This window comes from Cricetulus griseus, chromosome 5 (assembly GCF_003668045.3).
Source record: "Cricetulus griseus strain 17A/GY chromosome 5, alternate assembly CriGri-PICRH-1.0, whole genome shotgun sequence".
NCBI lineage: Eukaryota > Metazoa > Chordata > Mammalia > Rodentia > Cricetidae > Cricetulus > Cricetulus griseus.
Window position 1 is genome coordinate 8,169,452 of NC_048598.1, and position 16,694 is coordinate 8,186,145.

The following is a 16,694-nucleotide window of genomic DNA, read 5'->3' on the forward strand; positions in this document are numbered from 1 at the left end:
CAAGCTTGGCTTAATTTGGTATTAGAGCTGAGATCCCCATCGAGATCTTTCCTGTCCTGAGATCTTCTTGTTCTGTGTGGCTGTAGCAGGGATAGGTATGCAATGTAGAGAATCTCTTTTTCAAAGGAAAACCATTACGTCTCCTGGGCAAACAGAAAAAGAAGGGCTGCAGAAAATTCTAGAACAGCTGGCAATATAGCTCAGTTGTGGAGCAATTGCATAACTTGCATGAGGCCCTGGATTCAATCCCTAGTATTGCTAGGAAGGAAGCACCAGGAAGGAAGGAAGGAAGGAAGGAAGGAAGGAAGGAAGGAAGGAAGGACAAATAGGAAAGAAGGAAGGACCCAGACAGGAAGTACACAGATAGGAAAGAAGGAAGGACATGGATAAGGCAGGAAGGGAGGGAGGGAGGGAAGGAGGGAGGGAAGAAAGGAAAGAAGGAAGGAAAAGAGAAAGGAAGGAAAGTTGGTCATAGCATGTACAACTTGCTGCTTTGCCTCATAGTTTGTCTGTCTCTGTCTCTCTCACTGTCTCTCCTTTTCCCTCTGGTGTCTGCGTGTTTGAGCTATTTGATGCTGTGCTTCTTTGGAACCATGTTATTTCTACACTGAAAGACCCTCACAGGCACCCATGGTCCTGCCCTTTACCTCAGATGTTCAGTCCACCTGTTGCTAGGGTCCCCCAGGCCCTAGCTTCCAGTGATGTCCTATCAAGCCAGCATATTCATCCCATAAATCTGTTGCTACATCCCAAGATATGGTAAATTCCACAGTGGCCTATGCTTGGTCCCTAGAGTGGGCTGGAGTTGGGTTCCTGCTCAGTGTTCCTCTGCACTCTGGCACTGCCAGCAAGGAATGTGGTAGTTGCCACCAAGAAATGACTTGGGTTGTGTTCCTGACCCCAAGTCTTCTAGGTGTAGAGGCTAACAGTGGTCACTAGGTGGTCTAAGCACATTGGCTGAAAATGGGGTCACAGAGAGCAAAGGGTAGAGGCAGAGAACCCCGGGAGGGTAAGTCGGTGCAGCCTCATACCCCATTGTCTCGTAGGACTTTACTTGCACAACATGAATTAAAAAGTTTTTAAGGGTTCCAAGATGCCATTGTGGATCATTCAGCCAGAGTGTGGTCCCTTTCTGAGTATGGGGACCCTGTGTATCTGCTCTGGTCACTTAGCCCAAGAAGTCAGCTCTGGGCTATGAAGAAGTAAATAACTTCAAATAAAAGACACCCAAGCCCATGGTGCATATGTAGAGAGAACACAATTTATATAATAAATTAGTATGTGATCAAATACTACATTTAGCTTTCTGTATAGTTACTTTGCAAGTTATTGAGCAGTTGAATCCCTGCCCTCCAGCTCTCCAATTCCCCAAATTTGATTTAGCAAAGTGAGGGGAGACTGCTCAATTCATGACATTCAGTCTTCTTTGCTCACGCTTTTCTCTGAGTGCAAGGCACATGGGAAACCAGCAGAGCCAACACTGGTATGAAAGCCAGAGGGCTGAAGGAAAATCAGTGTGCTTGAGTTGAAAAAGTGGGTCAGAAATGGAGAGGGAGGAGTGGGCCAGGCTGTCAGTGTGGGTAAGTTGGCCCTGGTTGAGCAAGAGTACCTGGCCACCTGGCGAGAATGGAAACTGGGATTGGAATTACAGAGGATTATAGCAAGAACCCATCCCAGAGGGGGAAGTGAGTTCTTGGAGGAGGCAGAGGAAACAGCTCACTCCTCCAAGGCTCCGTGGGTGGATCTGGGCTGCACAAACCATTAAACCCCTACCCTGCAGCTCTGGCACCTGAGCCGAAGGAGGGAGCTTGCCTTGTTCTGGTTCTGGTTGGTGCTAAAAACTGACCCATTACAGTTCGAGCAATTTCCCCCAAATGAGAGGACGTTTGGCGTATTGGTCAAGTCCCTCATCCAGGTCAGGGGGCTTGTGATCGGTAAGCAAATGACAGTAGGGGACAGTTGGGATGCTCCCTTAAAAGTGGTGGTTCTTGAGTTGGCAGCTTTTATTGAGTTCTTTTGTCACATCCTCCTCCAGGCCTGCTTGCTTCCCTTGGCTCCAAAACCTGAGCCGAGCACTGGTCCAGGCTGCTCAGCTATCCTTCCTCCTTGCACATTAACTGCTTTTATTTACAAAACAGGAATCTAAATGCAGGTTGGTATTATCAGCCAGTTGAAATATAAGCTGTCTAAATGGTTCCTCGAGCCAGCAAACAGGACCGTTGGCCTGGGACGGAGGGAACATAGCTGAGGGACCGCACTTAGCCATCAAGCTGCTGTTGTAAATATTTGCCGACACTCCTTCAGGGCTCGAAAGCCCAGGACAGGATCATTTGGAGATTTGCTTAGAAGAAGTAGAAACAAAATTGACCTCACGGTCTGAGGCAGCCATAAAAAGGAAATGCGTGTGTATGGGCAGAAGACCAGAAAGGGGGGGGGGAATTGTTCAAAGTTTAATAAACACAAAAGAGAATAAAAATAAATCTGGGAAGCACTTATTTACAAACTTGATGAAGGAGAAGATTGTGGCAGAGGGGTGTGAAAGATGGCTGTTTGTGGAAGTAGAATGGAGATCCAGAGGGGCTCCATGCAAAGAAAAAGGGGAGGGGAGAAAGGAAGATGTTTACACTGGCTAATGACAGGAAACACACAAAATTGGTCTTGCTCTTCCAGGATGTGCTTTCAAAGGATGTTTGAAGCCTCTGCTGTCTAACACCCAGGATAAGGAAGATGGATGTGGCCACGCCTCCTGTGAAAGGTTCTGGCCAAGAGGGTGTGGAGAGCCAGGGAGCCTGGCCTGCTCTGCCAGGGCGAAGGAGCTGTTTTCAGCTGTGCTGCTCAGCATAGGATTAGGAGTCATGATTGCTGGGATGGGTGTTTTCCAAGCAAAGAAAAGTGGATGTTGTCTCAGCAGCTACCTTATAGGACTGCTATGCTAGGGAACTCCAAAGACTGTCCTGTTGGGCTGAAGGCTTCCTGCCATCTCCTTCACAGAGGGCCATCACAGTGTCTCAGCCAATACCTTCATTTCTCCAAAACCTGCTTATTTTGGATTTGTGGGGCTGTTTGTTTGTTTGTTTCTGAGAGTTCTGGTTTGCCAGGTACAAAGCCTGGATTCATAGGGCAACTGACTTGGAATTCATGAGCCTGAATTTGCAGTCTCAAGGATATGGGGAGAGATAAGAAAAGGTGCTCATGAGGCAAAAACTGCAGACCTCCTAAAGATGAGGGGCTGGAGTACCCTCACTCCAGCATAATTGTCACGGATTTATGAGAGCTATTTATATCTGCTTTAAGATCGGCAAGATGGCTTGTTTAATAAGTTAGTGTTGCCAATAGCCTGATACCTGACTCATTCAGGATGCCTGCCGATGATCAACTATGCAAACAGACCTTTGTGGGACTCTGTGCATTCAGAAGCCTGTCCTGAATATGTAGGAGGTGGGAGGGGAAGAAGTCCCTTGCAAATAGCCTCAACTTTCCAGATTTTAGAAATTTCCCAGGGGAAAGCAAAATAAACACAATGCAGAAACCATCAGCACATTTAGAGAGAAACATAACCATGAATTATGTTTTAACGAAGCCTTGTGAATGCTTCTAGATTAGATGGAATATTCCAGAATGAGGAAGGTACATTTACAGAAAATTTTGCAAGGTTATAGAAACATACTCAAAAGCCAGTGATCTGTGGGTGCTCAATGTGGGAGGTGGAATCAGAGAGTTAGGACAGCTTGCTCAGGTCTTGGGGTAGCCTCACTTTCATACTCAAAAGCAATGGGAGTTGCTAGAAAACAACAGCAAATTCTAAGCAATGCTCAATCTTGAAATCGTTGCATACTATCCATCATAAATGCTGCCTTCCACAAGGCTCCAAAATAATGGAATTGGTGCTTTCTTCTTTCTGAGCTAGGATTCCCTTCCGCCTACCTGCAGATTGTATAACCCACCCCCAAGAATTTGATGGCTGGACCAGATGTGCATAGTTTGTGGATCTATTTTTGTTTTTCAGGTTTCCTTATCATAACTTGGTCATGTGCATGAAAACCCAAACTCTAAGAGTAAAAATAAGGACTCAGTCCATGAGGCTGAATAGGAGTGGAGTATTTGGAGCCAAACTTTCAAGGAAAAAAAACACACGGGCAGAAGGCTTGCCATTTAGGAGCTATTTTCTTGGCATATCTGATTAAAGTGTATGCAAGCCCGGCAGCCCTCTCCAGCCATCAACTGTCATGAACTTGTTCCAATTCGTAACCATCTAGGGTTTTCCACTGGTCTGTCAGCCTTCAAAAGACAGGGTTAACTGCTTGCTTTCAGACGTGGTTGGAAATGGTTTGTTAATCGCTCTTAATCTGCTTCTCCTGGAACTAAACACACATGTTGATTTTCATTTTGTTCTTGGTTAAATTGTTAATGGTATTAAATTGGCCATTGGAAATGAAATTCTGTAGACATTTCCCATATGGCTCCTTGGGACCATCTCACACTGTGGTCTTTCTTGAGAACATGGTGGGTTTAATCTTTCTCAACCGTTGCCCTAACTCTTTACAGATGCCATCCCGCCCACTTTCTACAGACCCTACTTCAGAATTGTCCGCTTCGATGTCTCAACGATGGAGAAGAATGCTTCTAATCTAGTGAAGGCAGAGTTTAGAGTCTTTCGTTTGCAGAACCCCAAAGCCAGGGTGGCTGAGCAGCGGATCGAACTGTACCAGGTAACCTTTGTTTGGGCTGCATTAGCAGGTGAAATACTTTCTACCGGTAGGATTTTCTTCTGCAATCTGTGTGATCTGAGTCCTGCTCTGTCATTAGTCTTACCAAAACAGCTGGTCCCTCGAGGCTCAGCAAGGAAGGAATGTAGACACAAGACCCAACACTGCACACCCTCCCTCGGTGCTGTAAGGACTGGAGCACTCGCCTTGGGAGACTTTAGTCCACAGGTCAGGCCTGTCATCTGGGAAGCCAGAATGCACATGCCAGATGCCCCCCTTTCCCCAGAAGGGCAGCTGAGCCGGGATCTCCTCCCTTCTCCTTTACCTCCCTCTCATCTTCTCCTCGGCTCCTTCCTCTCTGCCCCTGCCTTTCCTCCTCATCTCCTGTTTACGATAACCTGTCTCACCTCTCATGCGTGCTTCCTTCCCCTCTCTGACTAGCCGATCCCTCAATGCATCTCTAGCCCACCTGTGTGCATGCCGCCCTGACGTCCCCCTCTCCCCTTGTCAGTAGAGCTGCTGGGCAGCTGTTTGGAACACAGACAAAGAATGGGGCCCCTGAGATTTCAGACATCGGACTCTGAACCAGGTGACTCAGGTGAAGTCTGTGGGGCTGAGGCTTGAGTGGCTTAGGAGCTATGAGAAACGCAGATGCTCATTCCCTACCCACTCCATTTTAAGGAGCTCCCTGGGTAATTGGTCTGCACTAGGAAGCTGCTCTTTTTGTTGTTGTTGTTGTTTTAAGCCTTACATCTGGTGAGGAAGACAGACGTGCAAGCAAGCACACAGGTTAAACGTCATCACGTTACGTGAACAGCACGTGCGGGTGTAGAGGGCAGAGCCTGGGAACTCTTAGCAAGGAGCCGGTGCTCAAAGGAGGCTTCCAAAAATGTCTCAACAAAGGTGAGGGGTCACTGTGAGCAGAAGCAGCAGTGTAGTGACAGGCATTCCAATTTATTTGGTATTATGTATTTAGTTTTGCAGTGTTGGGGATCAGGCTCAGTGCCTTGTGTATGTTGGGCAAGCACTCCACCACTAAGCGAAACCGTCAGCTCCCACAACAGCGTCATCTTATTCCATGTACTCAGGAGAAGGTGTTCCTGCAAGGAAGGACCAGGAGAAGGTGACCTCCAGACAGCGTGGAGACGTAATGTAACTGAGAGACGGAAGGAAATTAAGGACAGATTCTGCCATTAGGGTTTAGTGGTATGATTCGCAGGTGATCTTGCTTGAAGAAAAGAAAACAATTGATGACCATCTGCAGAACCCTCATTGTTCTGGGTTTTAATTCTTGGGAAAACTGGATAATCAAGATGAGGATTTTTCATCATATTCTTTACAAAACCAGGAAATTGCTGGACAGGGACATGCTACATGTGAGTTCATGAGAATATATGAACAGTTTTTAAGTAGGGTTCAGGAACTAGCTCTGTAGTGGTCATGTAGAACGTTTTCTTATTGTCTAGAATGGACCCTTCGTTAGAATGGGTGTTCAAGTCTTGGCATGTGTTCCGAGAGCACACTGTGGGCAGCTCATGCCTCATAGACAGTGTTGAGCCAGGCCAGCATCGGAGCGGTGCATGTCTGTGCTCCTGACTGTGCCGTGGCCACTTCAGCAGAGGTGTGGCATGTGACTGTGTTACTTGCCCTGCCTCCTTCTTTCTCTATCTTATAGAGAAAAACGGCTAAACTGAATCTCTGAGACAGTTTTTTATTTTGTTTGTTTTTACTTTTTATTCTTTGGGGGCCTACCACCTAGCTCCTAACTAAATCACAAGGAGGCTTATTCTTTCATGAATGCCTGGCCTTAGCTTGCCTTGTTTCTAGGCAGTTTTTCTTATCTTAATTATCCTGTTTATCCTTTGCCTCTAGGCTTTTATCTTTCTCTATTTCTGTATACCCTTCTTTCCTTCTTTCTCCTCGGCTGCTGTGTAGCTGGGTGGCTGACCCTTGGAGTCTTCCTCTCCTCCTCTTTCTCTAGATCTCCTCCTGGATTTCTCCTTCTATTTATTCTCTCTGTATGCCAGCCTGCCTTGCTATTGGACATTTATCTCTTTATTAGATCAATCAGGTGTTTTAGATAGGCAAAGTAACACAGCTTCATAAACAAATGCAACATAAAAGGATGCAACGCATCTTTGCATTATTAAAAAACTGTTCTATAGCATAAAGAAATAAAACACATCTTTAACTAATATTCTACAACAGAGATTAAGTGACAGGTAAACTGTTTGAAAAAATTCAGTTGTTCAGAGAGCAAACCCTAAAGTTTCCAGATTTGATTACTATGTCTTTTGATATTCTGTTCCCTAGAGGTTGACGTGGTGACTCTGTGGCGACTCTGAGTCAGCTGAGAGTGATTCCTGGAAGATACAATAAGATACATTGGGATTCCTCAGGGCACTGATCAGAAAGGGTGTGTGTGTGTAAATTTGCATGTGTATCCAGTCATTTCCCCAGCCTGTAGTCTCTTGAAGAATTTTGTAAAAGGACTACCCATGATTGCCTTCTCGGAGACTCTGCTTCTTCCTGGGAAGAGAAAGGGCAATTGCTTCTGGACCCAGGTGGTTTCCAAAAGCCTCCGTGATGGCCGAAGCTTGATAGCCTAGAGCTTGGGACTAGGAGCTTCCCAGTCTCACTTGGGAGGTAGCTAGTTTTAAATAAGCTCATTAGCTGCAGATTAGTGAATCAGATTTTACAGCACTTCCTCCCCAGAGCAACGGGCTGAGGCACCCCATTCCTATAGGGTAGAGCTTCAGAGGAAAAACCACCAAAGTGCCACCTCCTCACAGGGAGTTGGTGTGAAGTGATGACCAGTGATGCTGCCAGGTAGCCAAATGATACACCCATGTGAGCCAGCGGGTGGTGGATGTGTTGAGATAAACTAAACACAGTGGGTTTAAGAGGAATGTAGATTCTTGATCATGGACGTCCAAAGCCCTGTCAACATTCATTTTTATAGAGAACAAAGACACATAGATTTGGTGCACCATGAACTTACCATGAGAGCACCCCTCTCCAGTGCACTCCGTCAGAACTTTGACGGTAGGAGAACCAAAGCTGCCCTCCACTTTCTCAGACCTCCCTCCTTCTCTGTTCAACATAGTTTCTAAAGGACCAAGCTCTCCTAGCCATAAATCATCCATATCCATTTGATTCTTCACTGCAAGCTGTCGAAGTCATTGGACTTTCATATTTGAGGATTTGTGGAGAAAAATGAGTGAACTATTTTAGTAGTGAGAACAAGTCATCCCCTACCTAAGCAGGCAGTCTGCATAGTTCATCTATGCCACACTCTGAATGTGTGTGCATCTCTGAGCTTTAGGTTGAAAGTCAGGGTGGATGTTGGATGGCCTAGTCCGGAGAGAGCCTGGTTTCCTAAGATGTGAAAGGAGGGGCTCCTAGCTACTGTAGAGAGAACAGTGCAGATGGATTTAATGAAAACTGCTTCATTTCCCCCCACCTACCCAGTGTGTGTGTGTGTGTGTGTGTGTGTGTGTGTGTGTGAGAGAGAGAGAGAGAGAGAGAGAGAGAGAGAGACAGAGACAGAGACAGAGACAGAGAGAGACAGAGAGAGACAGAGAGAGACACAGAGAGAGACAGACAGAGAGACAGAGAGAGAGACAGACAGAGAGACAGAGGGAGGGAGAGAGAGAGAGCTCTCAGCTTTCATTTCTCATATTGCCCAAGGGGATATAAAATAAAAAAAGAGGTCGGCCAGAAAACCTGTCTGTTAAATTAGACTTGCAAAATATGCTACTGAAAAAAAAAAAGTTGTACTGTGCTCCTGTTGTGTGGAATTTTACAGCACACAATCCCCTTAAGACTGACCTCACTTCTGGCGCCACGTTGGAGACATACACAGCATAGTAACCATTTCAACCCCCCTCCAAAACAAATAAACAAACAAAACAGCCATGATGTATAAAAAATACTCTTTACACAAGGACATCAGTATCTCAGGGTTTTTCAAAGTGATCAAATGGCATGCCTGCCTCATAAGGAAAATGAATTGTTATCATTTCCATCAAGTCATGATGCTGCTGGATGCCAGCTAGCCTCCTGAGTAGATGGGCCTCAAAGTCACACGGACGCCTTCTGGACTGAATTACACACACACAAAAAAAAAAACCTGCCCATGCAATAATAAATAATAACTAGCAGTGCTATTACTCCCCTTTTCATATTGTAATCCAGGAACATTACAACAGTATTGATAATCATTGTTAACACATACAGTATTCACTGTGTGAATAATGTGCGCTCTCTCTCTCTCTCTCTGTGTGTGTGTGTGTTGTGTGTGCCTCTCTCTCTCTCTCTCTCTCTCTCTCTCTCTCTCTCTGTGTGTGTGTGCGTGTGTGTGTGTGTGTGCCTCTCTCTCTCTCTCTCTCTCTCTCTCTCTCTCTCTCTCTCTCTGTGTGTGTGTGTGTGTGTGTGTGTGAAGAACCATTACCCCCTTTCAAACCTGAGGAAAGGTAGGTAATGCCATCTCCTGCATGGTATAAACAACGACACTGGAGCCTGGTGAACTTCAGAGACTGTGTTGGCCACCGGGTCAGAAGAGGACCATGCCGGGATTCCCATCCAGGCTGTCTGGCTCCAGGAGCCATATTCTCAACCTCTTCCCCTTATTAACAGAAAGCACAAGGCTGTGGAGTTGGGACCATGTGTGCTGAAAGCAGAGCTTTGCCCTTTGGGATCCCAAGGAAGTCCTAGGGCAAGAACTATTTGTGAGTTGGTGCAATACAAACACAAGCACCTTCCTTGGCAGAGATTTGGCAGGTGCAGGGTTCGTGCAAGGAAACCTTGAACAGGCTCTATCTCCCTAGCAACCACCATTGTAATTTCCCAAGCCTCCATTGGAATGCTTGTAGAACAGTATCTTCACTTTACAGATGGTTCCTGCATGTTATAAACCAAAGGTTGAGCACTGTAGTCCCTATTGCAGAGTCTGGTTCCTGGTTGCTCCCCCGTGAGTGTGCCTCCGGCCTTCCTTGAAGAACATTTTCTGCACTGCTCATGCGCCATTTAGAGAGGAGGAGAGGAGGAACTTCGTAGACAGTCTGCCCTGAGTTTGCTTTTGCTTCCTACCCTTTTCCATATTATCTTTTGGGTTGGGCAGATGCCGCTTCTGAGCCTGTGCTTCGTGAACTGGAGGGAAAGGTTCTCTTGAGTGAGTCTCTGAGGTAACGGGCCTTCCAAGTGTGGCAAATCAGAGGCAGTGCAGAGGTGGACCACTGTCTGGACCACCGGCCACCTTGGCGGAACTAGCTTGTGATTAGAAAGTCACTGCCATGCTGTCCATTATCTCTGCTTGGACTTGGTCTGAACTGTTTCCTGTTCATTTATGTCACTTTATGGCCGTGTGTTTGAATAACTCTCTAAGGACAATGAGTGAGCTGGGGGGCTGTGATTCGTCTTGTCTGTCTTTCTGAAGAACTACTAGAAAGTAATCAAGTCAATGGGACAACCCTTTACCTCGTCCCCAACCCCTCACTACTTTCTGCCTCATCATCAGACATAGAGATTTGCTATTTCGGATTGTTTTTTTTTTTTTTTTTTCCAGACATGGTTTCTCTGTGTGGCTTTGGAGCCTATCCTGGCCCTCACTCTGGAGACCAGGCTGGCCTCGAACTCACAGAGATCCGCCTGCCTCTGCCTCCGAGTGCTGGGATTAAAGGCGTGAGCCACCAATGCCCGGCTTGGATTGGTTTTTAATTTTTTAATTTTTTGTGTATGAGTGGGTGCCGACATGTGTGTATGTCACCACATATGTCTGGTGTCCGCAGAGGCCAGATGAGGACATCAGAGATCCCAGAAGTGGAGTTAAAAAGTTTGTGAACCTCCCAATATAGATGTTGTGAACAGAACATGGGTCCCTTGATCCTAACCACTGAGATATCTCTCCAGCCCCCTCTGAACTGATTTTCAATAAAGTTCTTTTTATCCTGCTGCAAATGTTTGGCGCCTCAACTCTTCCATAACCTCCAGAGCCCAAAGTCTCTTCCAAGGGAGAACACATGCTTACTTTGTGGCTCTGGCATTTGGGAAAGTTCAAAATGGGTTTTTTTTCAACCGAACTTCTGTTGCAGAAGTAGGCTCAGATCACAGTTTTGAGGACACCTCTTTAAGGACAGATCTGGATGTTTGAAAGGTGCTATTGATTTTTTTTTTTTAACTGCCACAGTTCTGGTGGAGAGTTTAGACAATGAGGTCCGGGTTTTCAATTAGATATGACTTCAGGCCTCTCTGGTCTCCCTCTGTGATCATACTTGACTGAAAAGTGCTGCTTCCTGCCTTAGACTACTATGAAGATCCCATGTGCTGGTCCTTACCCACAATCTACTCACACCCTGCTAAGACTTTCGTCTACTCTTTTCTCTACCCACAATGCACTTCTAGAGTTACCAATGTGCCTGGCTCCCTTCAGTCCCTTAGGTGTTTGCCCATCTGTGACTTGCTGGTTACTTTGTGCCCTACCCTGTCTGTCACCTCAGGGTCCCCTTTCTGACTGAGCCACCTCTACGCTCAGCTGTACTTTTTTTTCTCTTTGATGCTCTTCATCACCAAATGCACTTTGTCTTGTGGTCACTCCATCTTCATGTTGTCTTTCCTTTCCCCCACTACTCTTGCCTGCATAATGAGTACTTAGTAGCTGCTTTCATAACAAGGTCATTGTTAAAATGAGTGTGTGACATCATAAAGGTTCTTTAAGAACCATTACTCACTCCTTTAGCTTTGGAAAATGTCCTGCATTGGTTTTTAAAGATCTCTCTCCAAATATCTATGGAGAAAGAAATGTACTTACCTACCCATTTTCTGTTATTTCTTTAGCAATTGGCAAAGTAGATAATAACAACGTAGGCTTAAAAAAATAAGATTCTATAACAAGTTAATGGAATTGATACTCTTGGGTTTAGGAACGGTTTGTCCCTTAATGGCTCTCTCATTTAAGGCATAATCTCCAGCGGAAGGGTGTTGACAAGTGGCAGGGAATTGAAGAAGTGAAGCATAGTGAGGAATTAGTGCCTTGAAGGAAGACCCTTGACAGTGGTTAATTTCCATGTTGTAGTGGGGATTTGGCCTAGTGAAACTGAGTTACTCTTTCCCTAAAAGTGGCTTGTGATAGGTCAAGTCCAAAGGGTACCCCAACTCCTCCCAAAAGAGCAGACCCACTGACTTGGTCAAAATTGAGTCTAAGTTCAATTCAAGCTGGACTACAGAAGGATTTCTGGTAGTTAGATAAAAAACAGCATTTCCCAGGAATGAGAGAAAGGGATTCCCATCTAACAGAGGGGGTTACTTCCCTTGCCTCTGGAAGAAGGGACATATGACTCTCCATTGTCATATACCTGTGGCACCTATTGGCATTTCAAGGCCCATACTGGCCTCCAGGCCCCCTCAGTCCCTGTCATACCTACTTGTTGTACTTTACAAAGCACCCACACTAGCTTCCGGGCCCTCCTCACCTCCCCCAACCCCCATACTGTGATAGCTCCTGGGCTGTTCCAGACTCCCCCCTTTTTTTATAAGGGCAAGTCCCCATCCCCCTGCCATAATTCTTGCTATTCTTTGCTATTCTCTCCACTTCCCTAGCCTTGGCCGTGTCCGGTCTGTTTCTCTTTTTCTAGGCTCTGGACTCTTCTAGATGCCTCTGGACCTCCCCTCTCTCTTATCCTCAATACATCCCTGCCCCCCACCCAATCCATTTCAGTGGTGTCTGTACTTCCTCCCTTGCATACATTGTGAAGCAAGGCTACCCTATGTTGGCCTTTCTTTGTTCCTTCATGCCACTTTGGCACATACTCTCACCATAATGTGATGTAACTCACATGTCCTCACCGGATCCCAGACAGATTTGACTGCCCAAGCTTTCACTTTTGCCCCCCCCCCAAAAAAAAACTATGAGCCAGATAAACCTCTTTGCTTTACAAAGAACACAGCCTCTGGTATTTTGTCACTGTGACAGGAAGCAAACTAAGATGATAACCCCTAAGCTCTCTATACTTTTTAAAACAAACAAAAACCAGGCTGATTCTTGACTTATTTAAGCTTAGTACTGTATAGCCCCAACCACTAATGAAGACGCTCCAGGTCGAGTGCAAAAACGTACATAAATTACAACACAGGCCATGCGTGCTGTGGGTATCAGGAAGTAGGAAGAAGCTGTTAGAAATGTGTTTTCCAAACCTGTCTGTGTCAGCGTCGGACCAGAGAAATAAAATAGGAAGTCAGATAAGAAAATCAGAAGAGAGCCCCAGGAGTCCGGGGGCCGATTTCACACACACTCTTTCACATCTGTGGTAAAGCACTAGGCTATGCGGTGCAGCCTCACGGAATGAGCCAGTTCAGCCAACAAAAGGGTACTGTGGACTTGACCCATCAAGATGCTATGTCGCACGGTCTGTCTCCTGAGAATCCAGATCTCCTGGGAGAATCCCCTCTGAGTTGTGTGATGTCTGCTATGGCCTCGAATGTCCCTCTGAGCTGCAGCATTGACATTTTCAAGTGACAAAGGTCTCTTTCATCCCTTAGACTTGGAGCAGTGACTTTACTTGTTTATGCTTATGTGCAGTCACAGTTAGCACAAAGGTGCATGGGTAGAATGAACGAAAGGAGGGGACAATAGAGAATTATAAGGCGTTTCCATCAGAGGAGGAGTGTGTATATGTATGGTGGTGTCTCAGCACATTGCTGGTGACATCAGCGTAAAAAAAGGATTCTGTGTGTCCTTCTCCTTGATTGGAGGTTCTCTTGGTCATGTATACTGTAGGTGTTTATCAAGTGCTGAGCTCTGTACTATAAAGAGAACCACAGCAGCACAGGCCATGTTTCTCTGAGCTCCAGAGAGTCTGTTCTCACTTTCTCCTTTCTTCCAAAGTTGATGCCTTTTGCAGGCTGCCTCAGCAGCCTCCGGAGAAGTCCTTGCCAGGCATACATTACTTGGGACTTCTTGGAAGGGTACAATTACAAAGGAGCCATGGCAATTACAGGACACGGTGTTAGCAGAAGTAGTAAGTAGTAGGTCTGCTAAGCCACCTTAGAAGGTTAATAATGGCAGCCTTGGTTTGTCAGGAACCCCTAAAGTGGCCCAGTGTGACTAGGAAGAGAGTCACATTTCTGTCTCTGGAAAAGCAAACAATCATCTCTGCTAGCTCTGATTCTAGAAGGCTCCACTTTCCATCACTTGGCAGTTCTCTTTTCTGCTCCCCTTACCCCAGTTCATATTCTCCTAGTAACATGTAACACACCAGAAAGGGTCTCGTCCAGTATCCTACCACAGACCCTAGTGATTCCACTCTCAGTGGTATCTGTAACCTCTGTGGTTGGTCTGCAGGTGTGTATAAAACCCTAGGTAGTTTTCATTTGTCACTGTGAAAGACTGACTATTCAGGGACTTACTTATCTCTAGAGCAAGTGTTTCTAGGTTTGTTAGTGATAGGAATTTATACAGGACAGGGCTGTACAAGGTGCCAGGGGAAGGTTGTGTAGGGTAATAAGGAATTGTTAGAAAGAACCATGTTTCTCTGAAGGATTTCACAGTTTGGTTACACATTTCAAAGTCCTCTCCATCGAATAGTGTGTGATACTCACTGTTGCAGTGTGTTTGTTCCCGCCTTCCCACGGGAACTGGGAAGCACCAGTTCCTAACCCAGGATCCTGTTTCCAAGTAAGTTCACTGCAGGGATAATTAGGAAATATGGGGCTATATGGAGGAGGATGGGCCCCTAATAGTTGTCTGAGTAGTGGCCATGAAAAGGTGGCCTCATGAAATCTGAGAGGCACCAGAAGAATTGCAGCTTGTGACATTTTAGCTAATGTATAAGTTGGTTTTGAAACCTCACAGGTCTAGAGAGTGAGAGCTTGGGTGTGTCTGACTCCCAAAGTCCCTAAAGTCGTGACAACACTGATGGTCTTCAAGGGCACTTTGCATGGAGAACCTTAAGGGCCACAGAATGGGGGAATAAATGACCCTTCACCCAGGTGAGCGGGACAGTTCCCCTAAACAGACCTTATAGTCCTCTCAGTTGTTGAAACTCTCCTTTCTTTGCTGTAGCTGGTATAAAGTGTGATTTCAGAGACAACCAGCCAGGAAGGAAGGGACTCCATCTAGCAACAGGTTCTGGTTTGGGTGCCATGATGGTTAACTTTGACACCAACATGATAAAGACATTGAGTAAGCAGTAACAGATACAATGCTAAAAGGAAGATACATATATTGAGTGGCAGACAGCATTCAGAGAGAATCCAGCAAGCTACCAACCTGGATAACAAGTACAGGGCTTTGGCTCAGTACCCAGTGCTGGGTTGGGCAAAGGGCATTCACAGCACAGCACCTTGAACTTGACCTTTAGGAAGGTCAAGTTGAAGGAAACCTCCTCTCGTGACGGGGGCTGTCATGGAGAAGAGAGAATATCACTTTTTACTGGAGCAAGCAAAATGCAATATTGGAAACCCTCTTCCCTCCGCATCCAGGCTCTTCCTCCCAGGCTTTGCCAATGACATGTGTACTCCGGGCTTTCTGAATCTCTATTCAGAGCCATGGTGTCTACTATGCAGAGTTTTAGTTGGACTCAAAGCAAACTGGAAATATTTGAAGAGTTCCATTGACTGCACAGCCACAAGTCTATGATTAACTGAGCCTGTTTGATGGGACTGTTCATTAAGGTAGAATCTGCAGAGTTTGAAATGTCTAGAGGTGACAGGTGGCCTTTCTTGTAAAGAGGTGAGGAAAGACCTCTTCACAAAGAGAGATGAGCACGAGCTTGGCTGGGCTGGAGCAGCTGGCTTCTGCAGGGCCTTTCCAGTCTTGAGCTTTAGGATTCAGAAGTTCATAACTTGGTGTCAAGCACAATCAAGAGTCTCAGCCAACAGAGTGTACACTTAAATAGGTATTCATTAATGACGTTGGAAACCCTAATCGTTTAAATACACTTAAGACATTCATGACAGTTGGAAAACTGGAAACATTAAGACTGTCACGGGAAGATGGCTGACACCAGTTAGGCCAGTGCAGGTTTTCTTTATCTCCCCATTCCTTTCCATTAGAAGGCTGGCTGAGTTGACTCTTCGGAAGGGTCATTAATGTCCAGATACAGATAGTGATGTCCAGTTCCCACAACCTTCTTGGAATGCCATGGTATGTCATGGAGAGATGTCACCCTTGGCACTGAGCCAAATCCCAAGTTGATTTACAGTACTATTCTTTTACAGTGAAGTTTTTTTTTTTTTCTGGCTGCAATTTTTAACTATACTTTTACTTTTTTAAAAAATCCCTAAACTATTCAGTAACACAGTGACTTTCACCTCTAGCCATTCCTGAGCTGGCTGCTTTCCAGGGGTGGAGGGATGAATGAATCCTTTTGTGTAGGGGTTTTGTAACTCGGTGAAGAACTTAAAGCCCTGCCAAAGGTGAGACGTGAGTATTTTGCACACGTTGTGTATAACTTGTCTGTATCAGTGATGTAACGAAGGCAGCGCTGTGGGTGGCAGCTAAGTCAGAGACAGAGGAATCTTATTTTCAAGCTCTTAGGAACCCCTGCTTCTAATTCAGTGAGGAACTATTGTTGGTCAGCTCTATAAAGGAAAAAACAATAGAGCCTGTGTGATGACTCAGTATGTAAGGGTACTTGCATACCTGAGGACTTGAGTTTGATCCCTAAGACTCACATGGTAAGAGAGACAGGTTTGTCAGGGTTGTCCTCTGAGCTCTATGTGTTCACTGTGTCACTCATGAGTGAGCATGCATGCTCATGCGCACACACACACACACACACACACACACACACATACACACACACACACAGAGGACTATAAAAATGAGAGAAACTTTAAATTACCATATTAACTTGAAATTAATATATGTGTGTACATGTATGTATGTTCCCACATATTCACATGATGTGACTATTTTTTAATGAGAGTGGAAGGTTGTTTCTTTATATAGCTGTGCTAATTGCTGATCTGTGTTATGTTTTTTCATAAATC

General features: G+C 45.6%; 1 protein-coding gene across 2 annotated transcripts in view; it reads left to right on the forward strand.

Moving 5' to 3' along the window:
• Tgfb2 (transforming growth factor beta 2) overlaps nucleotides 1–16,694 on the forward strand; it is an 81,793-nt gene that overhangs the window by 50,383 nt on the left and 14,716 nt on the right. For both annotated transcript variants that reach the window (XM_027418738.2, XM_027418739.2), the window contains one exon: nucleotides 4,546–4,709. In XM_027418738.2, the coding sequence (XP_027274539.1) occupies nucleotides 4,546–4,709 (164 nt within the window). The remainder of the gene's footprint in view (nucleotides 1–4,545; nucleotides 4,710–16,694) is intronic.